The sequence below is a fragment of the Macrotis lagotis genome, chromosome 2 (assembly GCF_037893015.1).
Source record: "Macrotis lagotis isolate mMagLag1 chromosome 2, bilby.v1.9.chrom.fasta, whole genome shotgun sequence".
In the NCBI taxonomy this organism is placed as follows: Eukaryota; Metazoa; Chordata; class Mammalia; order Peramelemorphia; family Peramelidae; genus Macrotis; species Macrotis lagotis.
In genome coordinates, this window is record NC_133659.1 from 120816125 (window position 1) to 120829920 (window position 13796).

General features: G+C 35.7%; 1 protein-coding gene across 6 annotated transcripts in view; it reads right to left on the reverse strand.

The window, feature by feature from the left end:
• The window catches only part of GPATCH2 (G-patch domain containing 2), a 285506-nt gene that overhangs the window by 86425 nt on the left and 185285 nt on the right, over positions 1–13796 (reverse strand). For all 6 annotated transcript variants that reach the window (XM_074222681.1, XM_074222677.1, XM_074222678.1 and 3 more), the window contains exon 6: positions 8123–8190. In XM_074222681.1, the coding sequence (XP_074078782.1) occupies positions 8123–8190 (68 nt within the window). The remainder of the gene's footprint in view (positions 1–8122; positions 8191–13796) is intronic.

A 13796-nucleotide genomic window follows, 5' to 3' on the forward strand; every position in this document is an offset into this window, starting at 1 on the left:
GAAAAGGTCATTTCAGGCATGAGAGAAAAGGCAAAGCAGAAAGAGTATTTAAAAGAGAGGAACAACAAGAAGGCCAGTGTCACTGGCTTGAATAATACATGAAAAGTAGTAAAGTGTAGAGAAGCAATGGGTAGTGGATAGAGTGCCAGGCCCGGAGTCAGGGAGACCTGAATTCAAATCTGACCTCAGATATTTATCAGCTTGGGTAACCTTGGGTAACGTTGGATGACCTTGGGTAAATAAGTTTACCCTGTTTGTCTCAATTTCCTCATCTGTCAAATGAATTGGAGAAAGTATTTTTGCCAAGAAACCTCAATTGTTGTCACGACATGTCTGGCATGACTGAAAAAGACCTGAACAACAATAAGGATTTTAGGGAAAAACTAATGAGTTTTAAGAAGATAATTAAGTCCACAGGGTCAGACAGAGTGATCTGAAATATATAAGGGAAAGATAAGTTCTTGGTAGACAAATCACATTAGGCATGCTAGAGGCCTCTTGCCCTTGGCTGTGAGAGTGATTTACCCTGAGTGAGGAAACAAGTGTGGCACTGAACTGTCTGTGTGATCTGTGTGACTATAGGCAAGTTATTTGTGTTTAGTTTCCTCATATTTAAAACTTAGTGTTAACATTTTTGGTACTATCTATACCTCATGGGATTGATGTTTTGAAAACATTGAAGAATTATATAAAGTACATTGTACATTATGGGATACCATTGCTGATTTTTAAGCAGGGCTATAATGTTATCAGGCTAAGGCATTAGGAAAATTACTTTGACTGTGATGTGAAGGATGAATTGTGGAGGAGAGAGAGAGAGAGAGAGAGAGAGAGAGAGAGAATGTCACCATGGAGAACAGTTAGGGGTCCTTAACTAGTAGGATATGTCCCTAGTTTCACTCTAGTTTGCATCTCTGCTTTGCCTGATTTCAACTCCATGGAATAAAATATCTTTGGCTATCCTCCCAATCTGCCCTGCTCTCCAGCCTTCTTTGGTATGTTATCTCCTTATAACTACAAGCTCCATGGGTGGGCAGGGACTGTCTTTTTTTTTAAGGTTTTTGCAAGGCAAATGGGGTTAAGTGGCTTGACCAAGGCCACACAATTAGGTAATTATTAAGTGTCCGAAGCTGAATTTGAACTCAGGTCCTCCTGACTCCAGGGCCAGTGCTCACTGCACCACCTTAGCTGCCCCCTAGTGATTGTCTTTCTTTTAATTAATTGCACTCCCAGTCCTTAGGAAAATGCCTGGCACATGTAGGCACTTAATAAATGGTTTACTAAGTGGCATTAGATGTTAGTCATGGAAATGTAAAAGAAAAAAAAGCACGTAAAATGTTTTAGAGGTAGAAGACACAGGAACTGAATGGAATGTGATTAAAGGGGAGGACTATGAGCATGGTGACAACATACAGGAACTGGTTGGAGGACATAGGAATAACAGCAAGAAGAGAAGGGGATATATGATAGCTCTATTCAAATGTGGAGGAAGATTAGATTTCTTTTGCTTGGCCCAGGAGGGCAGACCTAGTGCATTAAGTAGAAGTTGGAGAAGTTGATTTGGCTTTGAAATAAGAAAAAACAAATTTCAAAAAATTAGAATTGTTCAAAACTAGAATGGGTTGCTCAGAAGGCAAAGATTTCCAAAGACTGGAGATCTTTAGGCAGACTGGATGGCAACTTTTTTGAGATGTCATAAAGGGGAATCCTGTTTAGCTATGGAAAGGATTTAGATTAGATTTAAGTCAAAGTCTCTTCTAACTCTCTGATGTTGTAATGTTATTACTCATCCAGTGAAACAGAAAAAAATAGGAACAGATCTAAGAAGGAAACAGTGAGTTAATTTTTGAGTATGCTAAATCTTAAGTCTGTAGCTAACACACTTAGATCAAGAAATTATATAATCATTATCTGCTATATAGTGAAGTGTTCCTAAAAATAAATAATATAGAGAGATTGTTTTTTAGGGCTATTTAATTCTAAAGGGTAGTGATGATACTGCAAAAATCAGAGTATGGATTTTGACTACAGATTAAGTTGCTCTGCTTAGGGGGAAGAGGAGAAGGAGAAATGGAAATTGGGTCTCAGAGATATCTTTTCTCTTGGTATGATGCCTGGTACATGATAAACAGTTAATAAAGGATTATTGCTTAACTCATTTATGGTCAAATGTTAGAAAAATAAAGGAGGAAAATTCTCTAAAACTGTCATGAGGTAGAAGTGGTATCTAGACTAATGACAATATAAAACTTCAGAGATTGCTATAGGTTTTTCTTATAGTTAGTATAGAGTTTGGTACATAGAGAGGCTAAATAAAAGGAAACTGGTTGATTATAAACAATTCCAGGTACCCAAAATCCTGTGAATCATAAAGTAATGGAATCAGTCATTGGATTATTTGCAAAATGCTCTTTAAGTTTTATAAGTAATATTCTCACGTAACTTAAAAAAAATTCAAACAAAATGGATAAAAAATACCTACTGTCCCAGACTAAAGCAACCTGTAAAGGGTTAATCCACTGAATTAACAAGTGCATGGATACATATAACTGGGACAGGTTTACAAAAAGAATGGGCCCATGAAGAAGAAAATGAGTTAGATTAAATTTGGGAAGTTGAACAGCATTTTTTAAAAAAGTTATTATTTCTATTTTTCAGGCAATAATTAATTTTTATAATCTATTCACTTCAGTTACCCTTCCTCCTTGAGGAAAATGAACAAACTACCTTCTTCTAATAATTTTCTTTATTTCCTCTTCATTGACTATAAGATCTCCCTTTTCATTTTTGACAAAAACCTATATTTTCCTTTCATTTGTAAAATCAGTTCAGTTAACTTTATTTTAATGAACTTTTTTTAAAAATCAGTTTTTTTATTTATTAATTCAATGGTCTTTTTCTATTTAATTTTATCAATTTCTTCTAAACATCTGCTGCCAAGTCCTGTCAATTTTATCTTAGCAGCATATATTGAATAGGGCCCCCTTCTTTCTTTCTTTTTTTTCTTTTTTCTTTTTTTTAGGTTTTTGCAAGGCAAATGGGGTTAAGTGGCTTGCCCAAGGCCACACAGCTAGGTAATTATTAAGTGTCTGAGACTGGATTTGAACCCAGGTACTCCTGACTCCAGGGTTGGTGGTTTATCCACTGTACCACCTAGCCACCCCTCAGCTTTACTTCTTTAAGGTATTAAAAAAAAACACCTTTTTATCCACTACACCACCTAGCCTCCCACCCGCCTTCTTTCTTGATATTATTAATACCTTGGTGCAAATCTTTAACTCTTCTTGCCTAGATTTTTGCAATAGTTTGCTTGTTGATCCCTCTTTATTCTAGTCTGGCCCCCAATTCAGCAATTTTCTTAAAGCACGGGTCTGATTAAGTCATCTCTCTAACTCAATAAATCCTAGTGATTCCCTATTACCTCCTTTAGGATAACAAACAAAATCCTTTGCTTGGCATTAAAAGGCCTTATTAACCTATTCTCTACCCCTCACCAGCCTTTCCACTTTTTCTGCTTCCTATACCTCCTCACATACTTTTCAATACTATGATACTGGCTGCCTGGCTGTTACCCAAACAAAACATTCTACCTCTTGCCTCTGGGCATATTCTCTGCTGTCCAGTATGCTTGGAATGTTCTTCTTCCTCTTTTTTACCTTGACTTCTTTCAAATTCTAACTAAAATTCTGCTTTCTACTGGAAGCTTTTTATTTTGGTTGTTTTTACAGGGCAATTGCCCAAGGCTACACAATTAAATCGTTATTAAATGACTGAATCCGAATTTGAACTCAGGTCCTCCTGACTCCAGGGCCAGTGCTCTATCCACTGTATCACCTAGCGGTCCCTATAGGAAGTCTTTTGCAATTGCTCTTAACTTCTAGTGTCTCCTCTCTGTTGAATATTTCCTTTTATTCTTGTATGTAGCTTTATTGTACATACTTTTTCCTGTTGTCTCCTCCATTAAATTGCAAGTTTCTTGAGAATAAGTTTGTCTTTTGTATTTCTTTCTATCCCAGTGCCTATTCAGCATTTGTATCCAACATAGGCACTTAATAAATGCTTTTTGACTGACTCAATTCAAAATTTCTACTTTTTTTTTGATTGACATATTCAACTTTTTAAAATTGTAGGCCAGGGGCAGCCAGATGGATAGAGCATCAGACCTGGAGTCAGGAGGACCTGAGTTCAAATCTGGCCTCAGACACTTAATAATTACCTAGCTGTATGTCATTGGGCAAGCCACTTAACACCATTTGCCTTCAAAAACCTAAAAAAAAAATTGCAGGCCAAAGTTATTTATTTGTTCTTTCTCTCTTTGACTGATGAATGTATCTAGAGATTTTTTAAATTATATTTTAGTTAGAGCTGCTTTAGCCATATCTTATAAGTTTTGATATCCTGCATGATTTGTAAGATGTCATTATTGTGTTATTCAAATCTTTTCTTTTGACTTTTTCCATTAATTTTCTTTTCCTCCTTAATTTTTGTGATCTGTTGCTCTTTTATTTTTCCTCAGAGATTCTATTATTTTTGACAGAATCTTTGTTTATAATTCTAAATTCTTATATTCTGATTGAAATGTGGCTCCCTCCGATCACATCCCTTCCAGTACTGGTTGCACTTTCACTCATATACCCTGATTTACTGATAACTGTGGGGGGAGATGGAATAGTCTTGTTACCCACTGTTACTTCTAGACTCTCACTCTATTACCATCATGCAATCACCTCTCTGCTGAGGTTCATTCAGTGCTTAGCTATCACCCACTTAAAATTTTAGTTGCTATTATCCACCTACCTCCAGAACACTTCGTTCCTCAATGTATTCAGTATCTAATCAGTCTTTTTTTCCCTTCCCAATTCCTACCTTCAAACTAGGGAACTTCAATATATATTTGCAATTCCCACACTACCTTAACTTCCCAATTTTTATTGAATTTCCTACAACCTGTTCCTTCACCCTACCTCAGCTACTCACAGAGATGGTCATATCCTTGATCTTGCTATTACTGTCAGTTGTTCTACTTTTATGATCAAGAATTCTGAAATTCCTTTTTTTATCACAGCATTTTTTCATTCCAACTTTTCTTCTGCTTTATAATCCTTTACCGTGTTGTTTGATCTCACCATAACCTCCAATCCTCCTTCAATCCTTCTGTCCTTTCCAGGCCATCAATCCTACAATGACCAATCTTAACCCACTGAATCAGTTCAAACTTATATTCTCTTCTATATTTAAAGTCCTATCCATTATCTATTTTGCCTTGCCAAGCCCAGCCTTGGCTCACTCCCACCATTTACTGTCTTCACTCCTATGCAAGAAATTCTGAATAAAAGCTGGAGGGGAAAAAAAAATCATTAAATTATGCTAATTGGTTCTACTATAAATTTATATAAGTTCAAGGAGGCTCTCACTGTAGCAAGGTGATATTTTCATTTCCCCTAATGGTTCTATATCTCACTCACCACAGAAGTTTTTCTAAGTCATTTTCCTCTCTTCAAGTTTTCCATGTCTCTGCCTTCTCTCACTCTCTCAACTGAGAACCCTGCATCATATTTCATCAAAACCAAAAAAAATCAAGGCTATTCATGAAGAACTCTCTCTTCTATTATCCTCATTTTACATCACTCAGAGGTCTTTCCTCCCTACCTTTGTATATCTCACATGAAGAGTTTAGCTTTCTCTTTGCTAAGCCTCTACATGAATGATACCATTCTAGCCTGTGTTTTCTAATATATTGCTCCCTGTATCATCCACACTCTCATTATTTTTAATCTCTTCCTATCTACTGGCTGCTTTTCTCTACTATCTACAAACATACCCATATTTCCCCCATCCTAAAAAGCAAAACATAACTAAAACAAAAAACAAAACCCATAAGAATAAACAAGAACAGCAAAACCATCTCACTTGCTTTGCCCATTTTTGCAAAGCTATTAGCCTATATCTGTACTATATTTCATCTGTAACCATCTACAATTGGCATCTCCAAATTATTTCCTTTCATGCTGTTAACTTACTGCAGTCTAGCTTTTGAGCTCATCATTCAACTGAAACTTCTCTCCAAAGTTAAAACCGAAAGGTCTTTTTTTCAATTCTCATCCCTCTAGACCTTTTTATAGCCTACATTGTTGATGACACTTTTCTTCTTGATATTGTCTCCTCTCTAGCTTTTTGTGAAACTGTTCATATTTCGTTCTCCTTCAGCCTCTCCATCAGCTCCTTCTCAGTTTCCTTTTCTGACTCTTAGCTAGATAATATCTGCTAACTATGGAGGTACCCCAAAGTGTTACTCCTCTTCTTTTCTACCTCTATAGTATTTTGCTTGAAGATGTTATAAGCTCCCTTGAATTCAATGATCATCTCTACTATGTTCAGATCTATTTATTGAGCTCTAACTTTTCTCATGACCTCTAATCTTACATAACCAGATATTTCCTGGACATTTTGAATTCAATGTTTCACACTCAGAATGTGCAAAATTGAACCCAAGTTCTACTCGGAAGTCCAAGTGATCTTCCCAAAATGCAGGTCTAACCATATTAAAACTCTTCCCCTTATTCAATAAACTCCAGTGTCTCCCTATTACCTTCAGGAATAAATATAAAATCATGTTTAGCCTTTAAAGCCCTTCACACTCCTTTCTACTTTTGATGTTTTTACTTCATTTCATGTACTCTGTTAACTGGTGACATAAACTTTCCTGTGATTTCTCATTTGAGACCCTTCCTCAGCTAACTATGCATTTTCACTATTGTTTCCACATCCAGAATGCCCTTGTTCCTTCTGTCTATTTCCTCCCTTCTCACAGAAGCTTTTTATGAACTTTCCTTTACTTCCACTTTATCCTGAAGATATCATTCTATAGTTGTTTGCAGTTTGTATCACCGTTAAATTGGGAGCTCTTTGAGGGTAGGGTTCGCTTTTGTTTTATTTTGTATCCCCTCTACTTACTATTCTTGGCATATAGTAAGGACTTAATAAATACTTGCTGACTTGAATTCGTGGTTAGTCTTATTGATTTCTTTATTTAAGAGCTTCAAATTTAGATAATTAAAAATTAATTTCACTTAATTCTCTGATTGTTTCAACTTAGGGTTCTCTAAATGATTATACTGTTCTGGGGATGTTTCAGAATTTGTTGTGATATTTTAACTTCCACAGAGGATTTGATTCAGACTCCTTTGCCATGAAATAATTGTTCTTTGGGATGGCTCTGTCATTTGCTTTTCTGTTTCTTAATCTCAGGCAACTTTTGGCTATCTTTAACAGATGCTCTGGTGACTTTTCTATTGTTATCTTGCTATAAATCTGCTTATTACTATCAGTACTTTTGCTTCTATGATGTTCTATTAGAGGTGACTATCTCAGTCCTGAAGCTGACCTTGTGGAGGACAGGAAGGGCTTGGAGGAGAAAATTCTGAACCAATACCGAGATGAAACACTGAGAAATTGCCGCAGTTTGGTCTTTCTTCCACCTTTCTCTTTATTCTTCTGCTGACAGCTTGTTTCTTCTTATACAATATTAAATAGCTGTAATCAGTGCTGCATATTTCTGCTCTCTTCTGAAAAGCAGAAGCACTTATGTCCTCCAGAGGCTCTGGACTTTTCCACAACCACTCCCTTTCCTTCCTCTTGAGCCTTGGCCTGGTCTGTTTCATTGATCTTAACCTGCCATGTGGTCTGGGCTTCCCACAGGACTTTACCCCAAGTTCATGTCTAAACTGAACCTGATGCAGTGCCTCCCCTCAGGTGCAGCCATAAATTCTGTGTGTATGTGGGGGGGGGGAGGACTGGAGGGGGGGATGGGTGGAAGGGAAAGAGGAGGAAGAATTATGTCTAGGATCTAAATACCTACAGGGACAGACTTTTTTATTATATTCTTTCTGTTGTTGCTAGTTTGCTGCATTTTGGCGTATTTTTCACATTTGGGGTTGTGAGGAACAAGCTGCATCCTAGGGCTACCTGTCATTCCTCCATCTGCCCTCATCACATAATAAACATCCTTTAAAAGGTACACAGAATTACCATTTTATGTGTGAAAAGAATCAGAAGATTCTGAAAAGACCACAAACATGCAGGTCACTAATGATGATATACAATAAAGACAGAGAATACTCACTCATGGTGATGGGAATCAGGAGAAAGGTGAACCATTCTCTTGTTACTTACTGGGCCAGTTGCAGCAACCTGAAGAGATCAAAAAAAAAAAAAACAGCGAGAAGAAAAGAGTTAGAAAAGAGTTTGAAAAAGTAAATAATGGGAAACTACATGACATTGAAAATGGATACATAAAAAGGTTCTCAGAGTCTAATGAACAACTACTGAATGAAAACTTGATCATTTCTATGAGCTGGATATTTACTGCTTTTGTGGTTTATAGGACAGTAGTTTCACACTTTTTTTAAAGTACACTTTAAAATAATGTTTTATAATATTGAGAATCATACTGAGAAAAATTGGACTTTTTATTTGAGAACATTGTTCCACTAATCATATATTTAACTTTATTTGAAAAAAAATGGTTTTACTTAATTAGATTTTTGTTGACCACCTTGTATTTTATAGAACTATATTCATAGTTTGTTTATAAATATAAGCAATGCCTGTTATAATGCACACATTTAAATGCATACACTAGCTTAAATCATCAAATAGTTTTTACATATTAAAAAGTAAGAAATAATATATATTATCTACCCTCTTATAAAAAAACAAAATGCATTCCACTGCCAAAAAGAAAACTTAATTTCTCTATTCACAAACTCAAATCAAATTATTACAAGGAGCCATAAAATAAATTTAGAATTAGAATGCCCTCTGATCACCTAATTCACTTCTTTCACTCCTTAGAAAACCTTTAACCTTTTATTAATTAAAAAGATTTGTGAGATCCATACATTCCAAATCTAGGAATATTAACATTATACAATGAAATGCATCACTGTATCAGAGATACATGATTGTTAAGTATGGACACCATCAAAATATTGTGAATTTCTAGTACTGCCTGCTCTACTCAGGTCAACATCCTGTAATTATAGAAATATAACTTAAGATAAAGGATTGAAAAAGATATGGTGATGAGGCAGATACCTTTAAAAAAAAGCAAACAAGCTGGAGAAGACATCAATGAAATGATATTGTCTTTCATTTGGGCAAAAAGGTAGCAGACAAAAAGGCCTCAAAATTCTAAAAACTAAAACATTTTAACCATTCACTGCTGCTGATGCTAATCACCAAAAGGTTACTTAGGAACCAGAGGTAAACATGTGGCTCAACTCCAGAACTACCTCCAGTGTTCATCTCAAAATGAGGTTTTCATGCTATTCCAGGGGGTATCCCTGGCATATAGTAATCCATTTTCTACACTGTGGCTGAGAGAAAAGCCAACCGGGCCTATGTCATGCTTTGTTACAGGTTCATGATCACATTATCTCATGGTGGACCTGACACTTTTATTCAGTTTACAGTATGTTCTGTGTACAGGCAACTTATTTCCTTTGCCAGGGCTGCTGACAACCTTTTCCACACTATATTAATCTTGTTTACTGACTTTATCTTGGTACAAATATCAGAAAACTGAACTTTTTATCTCATGGAAAAAATAAACAACATGTTGACAGAAGCAGAAGCTATTTTCTGGACTCAAATTGCTTGTTTACCTGCAGCAATGCTTATGGAAAAATGTTTAAGTCTTGATCTGGCTTGAAAACATAATCCAAAATTTAATAAATGAAGAAATCTCACATGAACCCATGTGATAAATTGCCGGGTAAAACAATGTATCTGAACATAATACCACTGAATTTATAACTAATTTATACAATAATATAAATGTAAGCTTTCAATCTAGTCACAAACAATCAGACAGTGAATTTCTCAGTTTTCTCATATATATTTCTAAGTCCATTTCAATTGTTGGAAAAACCACAAAAGATTTACAACATCAAATTTTAAGTATTTCTATCTACTTGATACTTCTACAGTGTTTTTGTCATTGTGAATTGGAGTAATACCAGACTGTTTTATTAAATTAAATCCAAAACTGTTTCTTGAGCCCTACTATGTGTTAGGTGTTGTGCTCAGTTCCAGGATACAAAGAAAGGCAAAAGCAGTCTCTACGAGTCTCTGCTAATGTCAGAAATGCAGAGACACCATCTATGCACACACATACATATGTATACATATGCAAATAGTAAAGGAGAGCTACTTCTTAAGAGAAGGCACAAGCAGTCCGGGGGAGAGAATAGGGCTAGGACATGCTCTTACAGTTAAGTCTTGGGGTTCAGACAGGCAGATAGGATATTCATTATTGCTTACTGCAGATGACATAGAGGGCAATCAAGTGGAAGGAAAGTGGAAAGGCAGAAGAGGACCATTTTGAAGAGCTTTAAAAGTCAATCAGAGTGAAGGGAGCAGAACCAAGAGAACACTGTACACACTGACAACATTTTGAGATGATCAGCTACGATAGATGCAGCTCCTTTCAGCAGTTCAGAGAGTTAGGACAACCCTGAGAAACCAGCTATGGACAATGCCATACATATCCAGAGGGAGAAAAAAACAAAAAAAAAAAAAACCCCAAACCATAGCATCTGAATGGATATTATGTTCATTTTTTAAAAACTTTTCTTGCGTGTTTTTTTCTTCCTATCCTATGGTTTTCTTTCTTTTCCCTTAGTCCTAATCCCTCAAACATAAAATGATTAATATGTAAAACATATTTAACTCAAATGTATATGTGCAACTATGTTTTAAGGAAGATTTTATTTATTTTGAGTTTTACAATTTTTCCCCTAATCTTGTTTCCCTCCCCCCACCCCCCACAGAAGACAGTCTGTTAGTCTTTACATTGTTTCCATGGTATACACTGATCTAAGTTGAATGTGATGAGAGAGAAATCACATCCTTAAGGAAAAAAAATAAAGTATAAGAGACAGCAAAGTTACATAATAAGATAATGCAGTCTTTTTTTCTTTAAATTAAAGGTAACAGTCTTTGGTCTTTGTTCAAACTCCACAATTCTTTCTCTGGATACAGATGGCACTCTTCATTGCACATAGCTCAAAATTGTGTTTGATTGTTGCACTGATGGAATGAGAAAGTTCATCAAGGTTGATCATCACCCCCATGTTGCTGTTAGGGTGTACAATGTTCTGGTTCTGCTCATCTTGCTCAGCAATACTTCATGAAAATCCTTCCAGAATTCCCTGAATTCCCATCCCTCCTGGTTTCTAATGGAACAATAGTGTTCCATAATGTACATATACCACAGTTTGCTAAGCCATTCCCAAACTGAAGGACATTCACTGAATTTCCAATTTTTTGCCACCACAAACAGGGCTGCTATGAATATTTTTTGTACAAGTGATTTTTTTACCCTTTTTCATCATCTCTTCAGGGTATAGACCCAGTAGTGGTATTGCTGGATCAAAGGGTATGCACATTTTTGTTGCCCTTTGGGTGTAGTTCCAAATTGCTCTCCAGAAAGGCTGGATGAGTTCACAGCTCCACCAACAATGTAATAGTGTCCCAGATTTCCCACAACCCTTCCAAAATTAATCACCGTCCTTTCTGGTCATATTGGACAGACTGAGAGGTGTGAGGTGGTACCTCAGAGATGCTTTAATTTTGATCGCTTTGATTTCCTTATCTGTAAATTGCTTCTGCATGTCCTTTGGCCATTTATCAATTGGGGAATGACTTGGTTTTTGAAAATTTGACTCAGTTCTCTGTATATTTTAGAAATGATTCCTTTGTCAGAAATACTAGTTGTAAAAATTATTTCCCAATTTACTGCATTTCTTTTGATCTTGTTACAGTAGTTTTGTAATGTAATCAAAATTATCTAGTTTGGTTTTAATGATGCTCTCCATCTCTTCTTCGGTCATAAACTGCTTCCCTTTCCATAGATCTGACAGGTAAACTACTCCTTGGTCTTCTAGTTTGCTTATAATAACATATACAATTTTTACCAAATTGTTCACTGCTGAGGGGAGAGGGGTGGAAAGAGAGGGTGATAGAAAAATGTGTAACTTATAAATATGCAAGTGAATGAATGTTGAAAATTTTCATAACTTTGTAACTGGAAAAATAAAACAAGATATCGACAATATAAAAAAGTCAATTAGCAATGGGTATGGTAGGCCACTCCTAGTTCCCTACTACTGGGGAGATTTAGGCTGGTGGATTGCTTGGTTTTGGTAGTTCTGAGTTGCAGGTTCTGGACTACATCTGGCACCAATATGATGATCCTTATTCAGCTCTGGGATTGGTTGCAAAGGATGGATGGCAGAGAGGAGAGAATGGTGACATAGGAAATTAATTAGAATTATCATATTCTGGGTAAAAGAACTAGAATATTTGTCATGTAGGAAAAAAAGAAAAGATTATAGAAGCAGACTATCAAATCACAAGAGGTTAAGGAGAACAAAGCAACAAATATCTATTACTAGGAGTGTGAGCTTCAATCAGGGAAGAACAAAAGAATATCTTCGAAGCAGTAACAGCCCAGTGAGATCTGATAATATAAATCTGAATTGGATTCCTTGGACATAATTCTGTGATTTTTCATTCTGTGATTTTTCTAGTTCAAGAACTTGGCAGGAACTGAAAAAGCAAGTAATGATCATAAAAGAAAATTCCATTGTTCAAGAAAATGGAGGTTGTACTGTTCTGAGTGACTGTTGAGTTGCTTTTCTTTCGAGTTCAACTCTGTGACTCCATTTGAGGTTTTCTAGGCAAGAATACTGGAGTGATTTGACTCATTTTACAGATGAGAAAACTGAGGCAAACAAAGCTAAGTGACTTGCCCAGACACAGTTAGGTAGTGTCTGAGGTTAGATTTGAACTCAGGAAGAGGAGTCTTCCTGATTCCAAGCCCAACATACTATTACCAATAAAAGGAATGTTTAAATTATGACCTCATTCATTTACATGGTTGATCAAAGGAGAATAGAGATGGCCATAAGAGTATACAAATTGGATTGAATATGACTTGGGTTATTGCTGGCCACTGCATAAGCAATAGACTACTTGAAATGTTCTGAAGTCTGTTATGTTTGAAAACCTTTAAAAAATTCCTTATTTTGTACTATGGATACCATTCAAAGTTTACTATGACACATTAAATTCTGCTGAAAAGCATAATTAGGCTTCAGTGGTCTGTAAACTTTCATTATGATAACCAAAAGGATTTGATAGGAGGTAAAATCTTCAACTTTTTCTAAAAAATAAAATAAAATAAAATGAGAAAGAATAGAGTACCAGAATTACCCTGTACCTTACTAATACAAACAAAACACCAAAACTTAACAAATGAAAATTTAAAGAGGCACTATGATACAGTGTAAAGAACCCTGGATTTGGAATCATTAAAACTAAATTTAAATGCTCAGTTTTCTCACCTAGAAAATGAGGAGATTGAAGTAGATGATTTCTAATGTCCTTTATATTCCTAAATCCTATGATCTTAAAATAAGTAGAAGGGATTTATTGTACAAAAGTATCCTTTGCTTTAAAAACAATTTAAAGCATTATTCTTTGAAAGAGGTTAGAGCGTCTTAAGGAGACTAACTCGGTTGGGTAGAAAAAGATTTCTTCTGAGGACTAGACACAAGATACTCCTCCTCCTTCTACTACTACTACTACTCTAATAGGGGGGAAAGGAAAGGCAAAAAGGAGAGGAGGAGAGGAAAGCAAGTAGGTCAACTTTCCAAAAAGATTTCTATTGTAAGTTCATGAAAGCCCATGGATGTCTAATCTTTAAAAAAAAAAATTGAAACAAATAATCT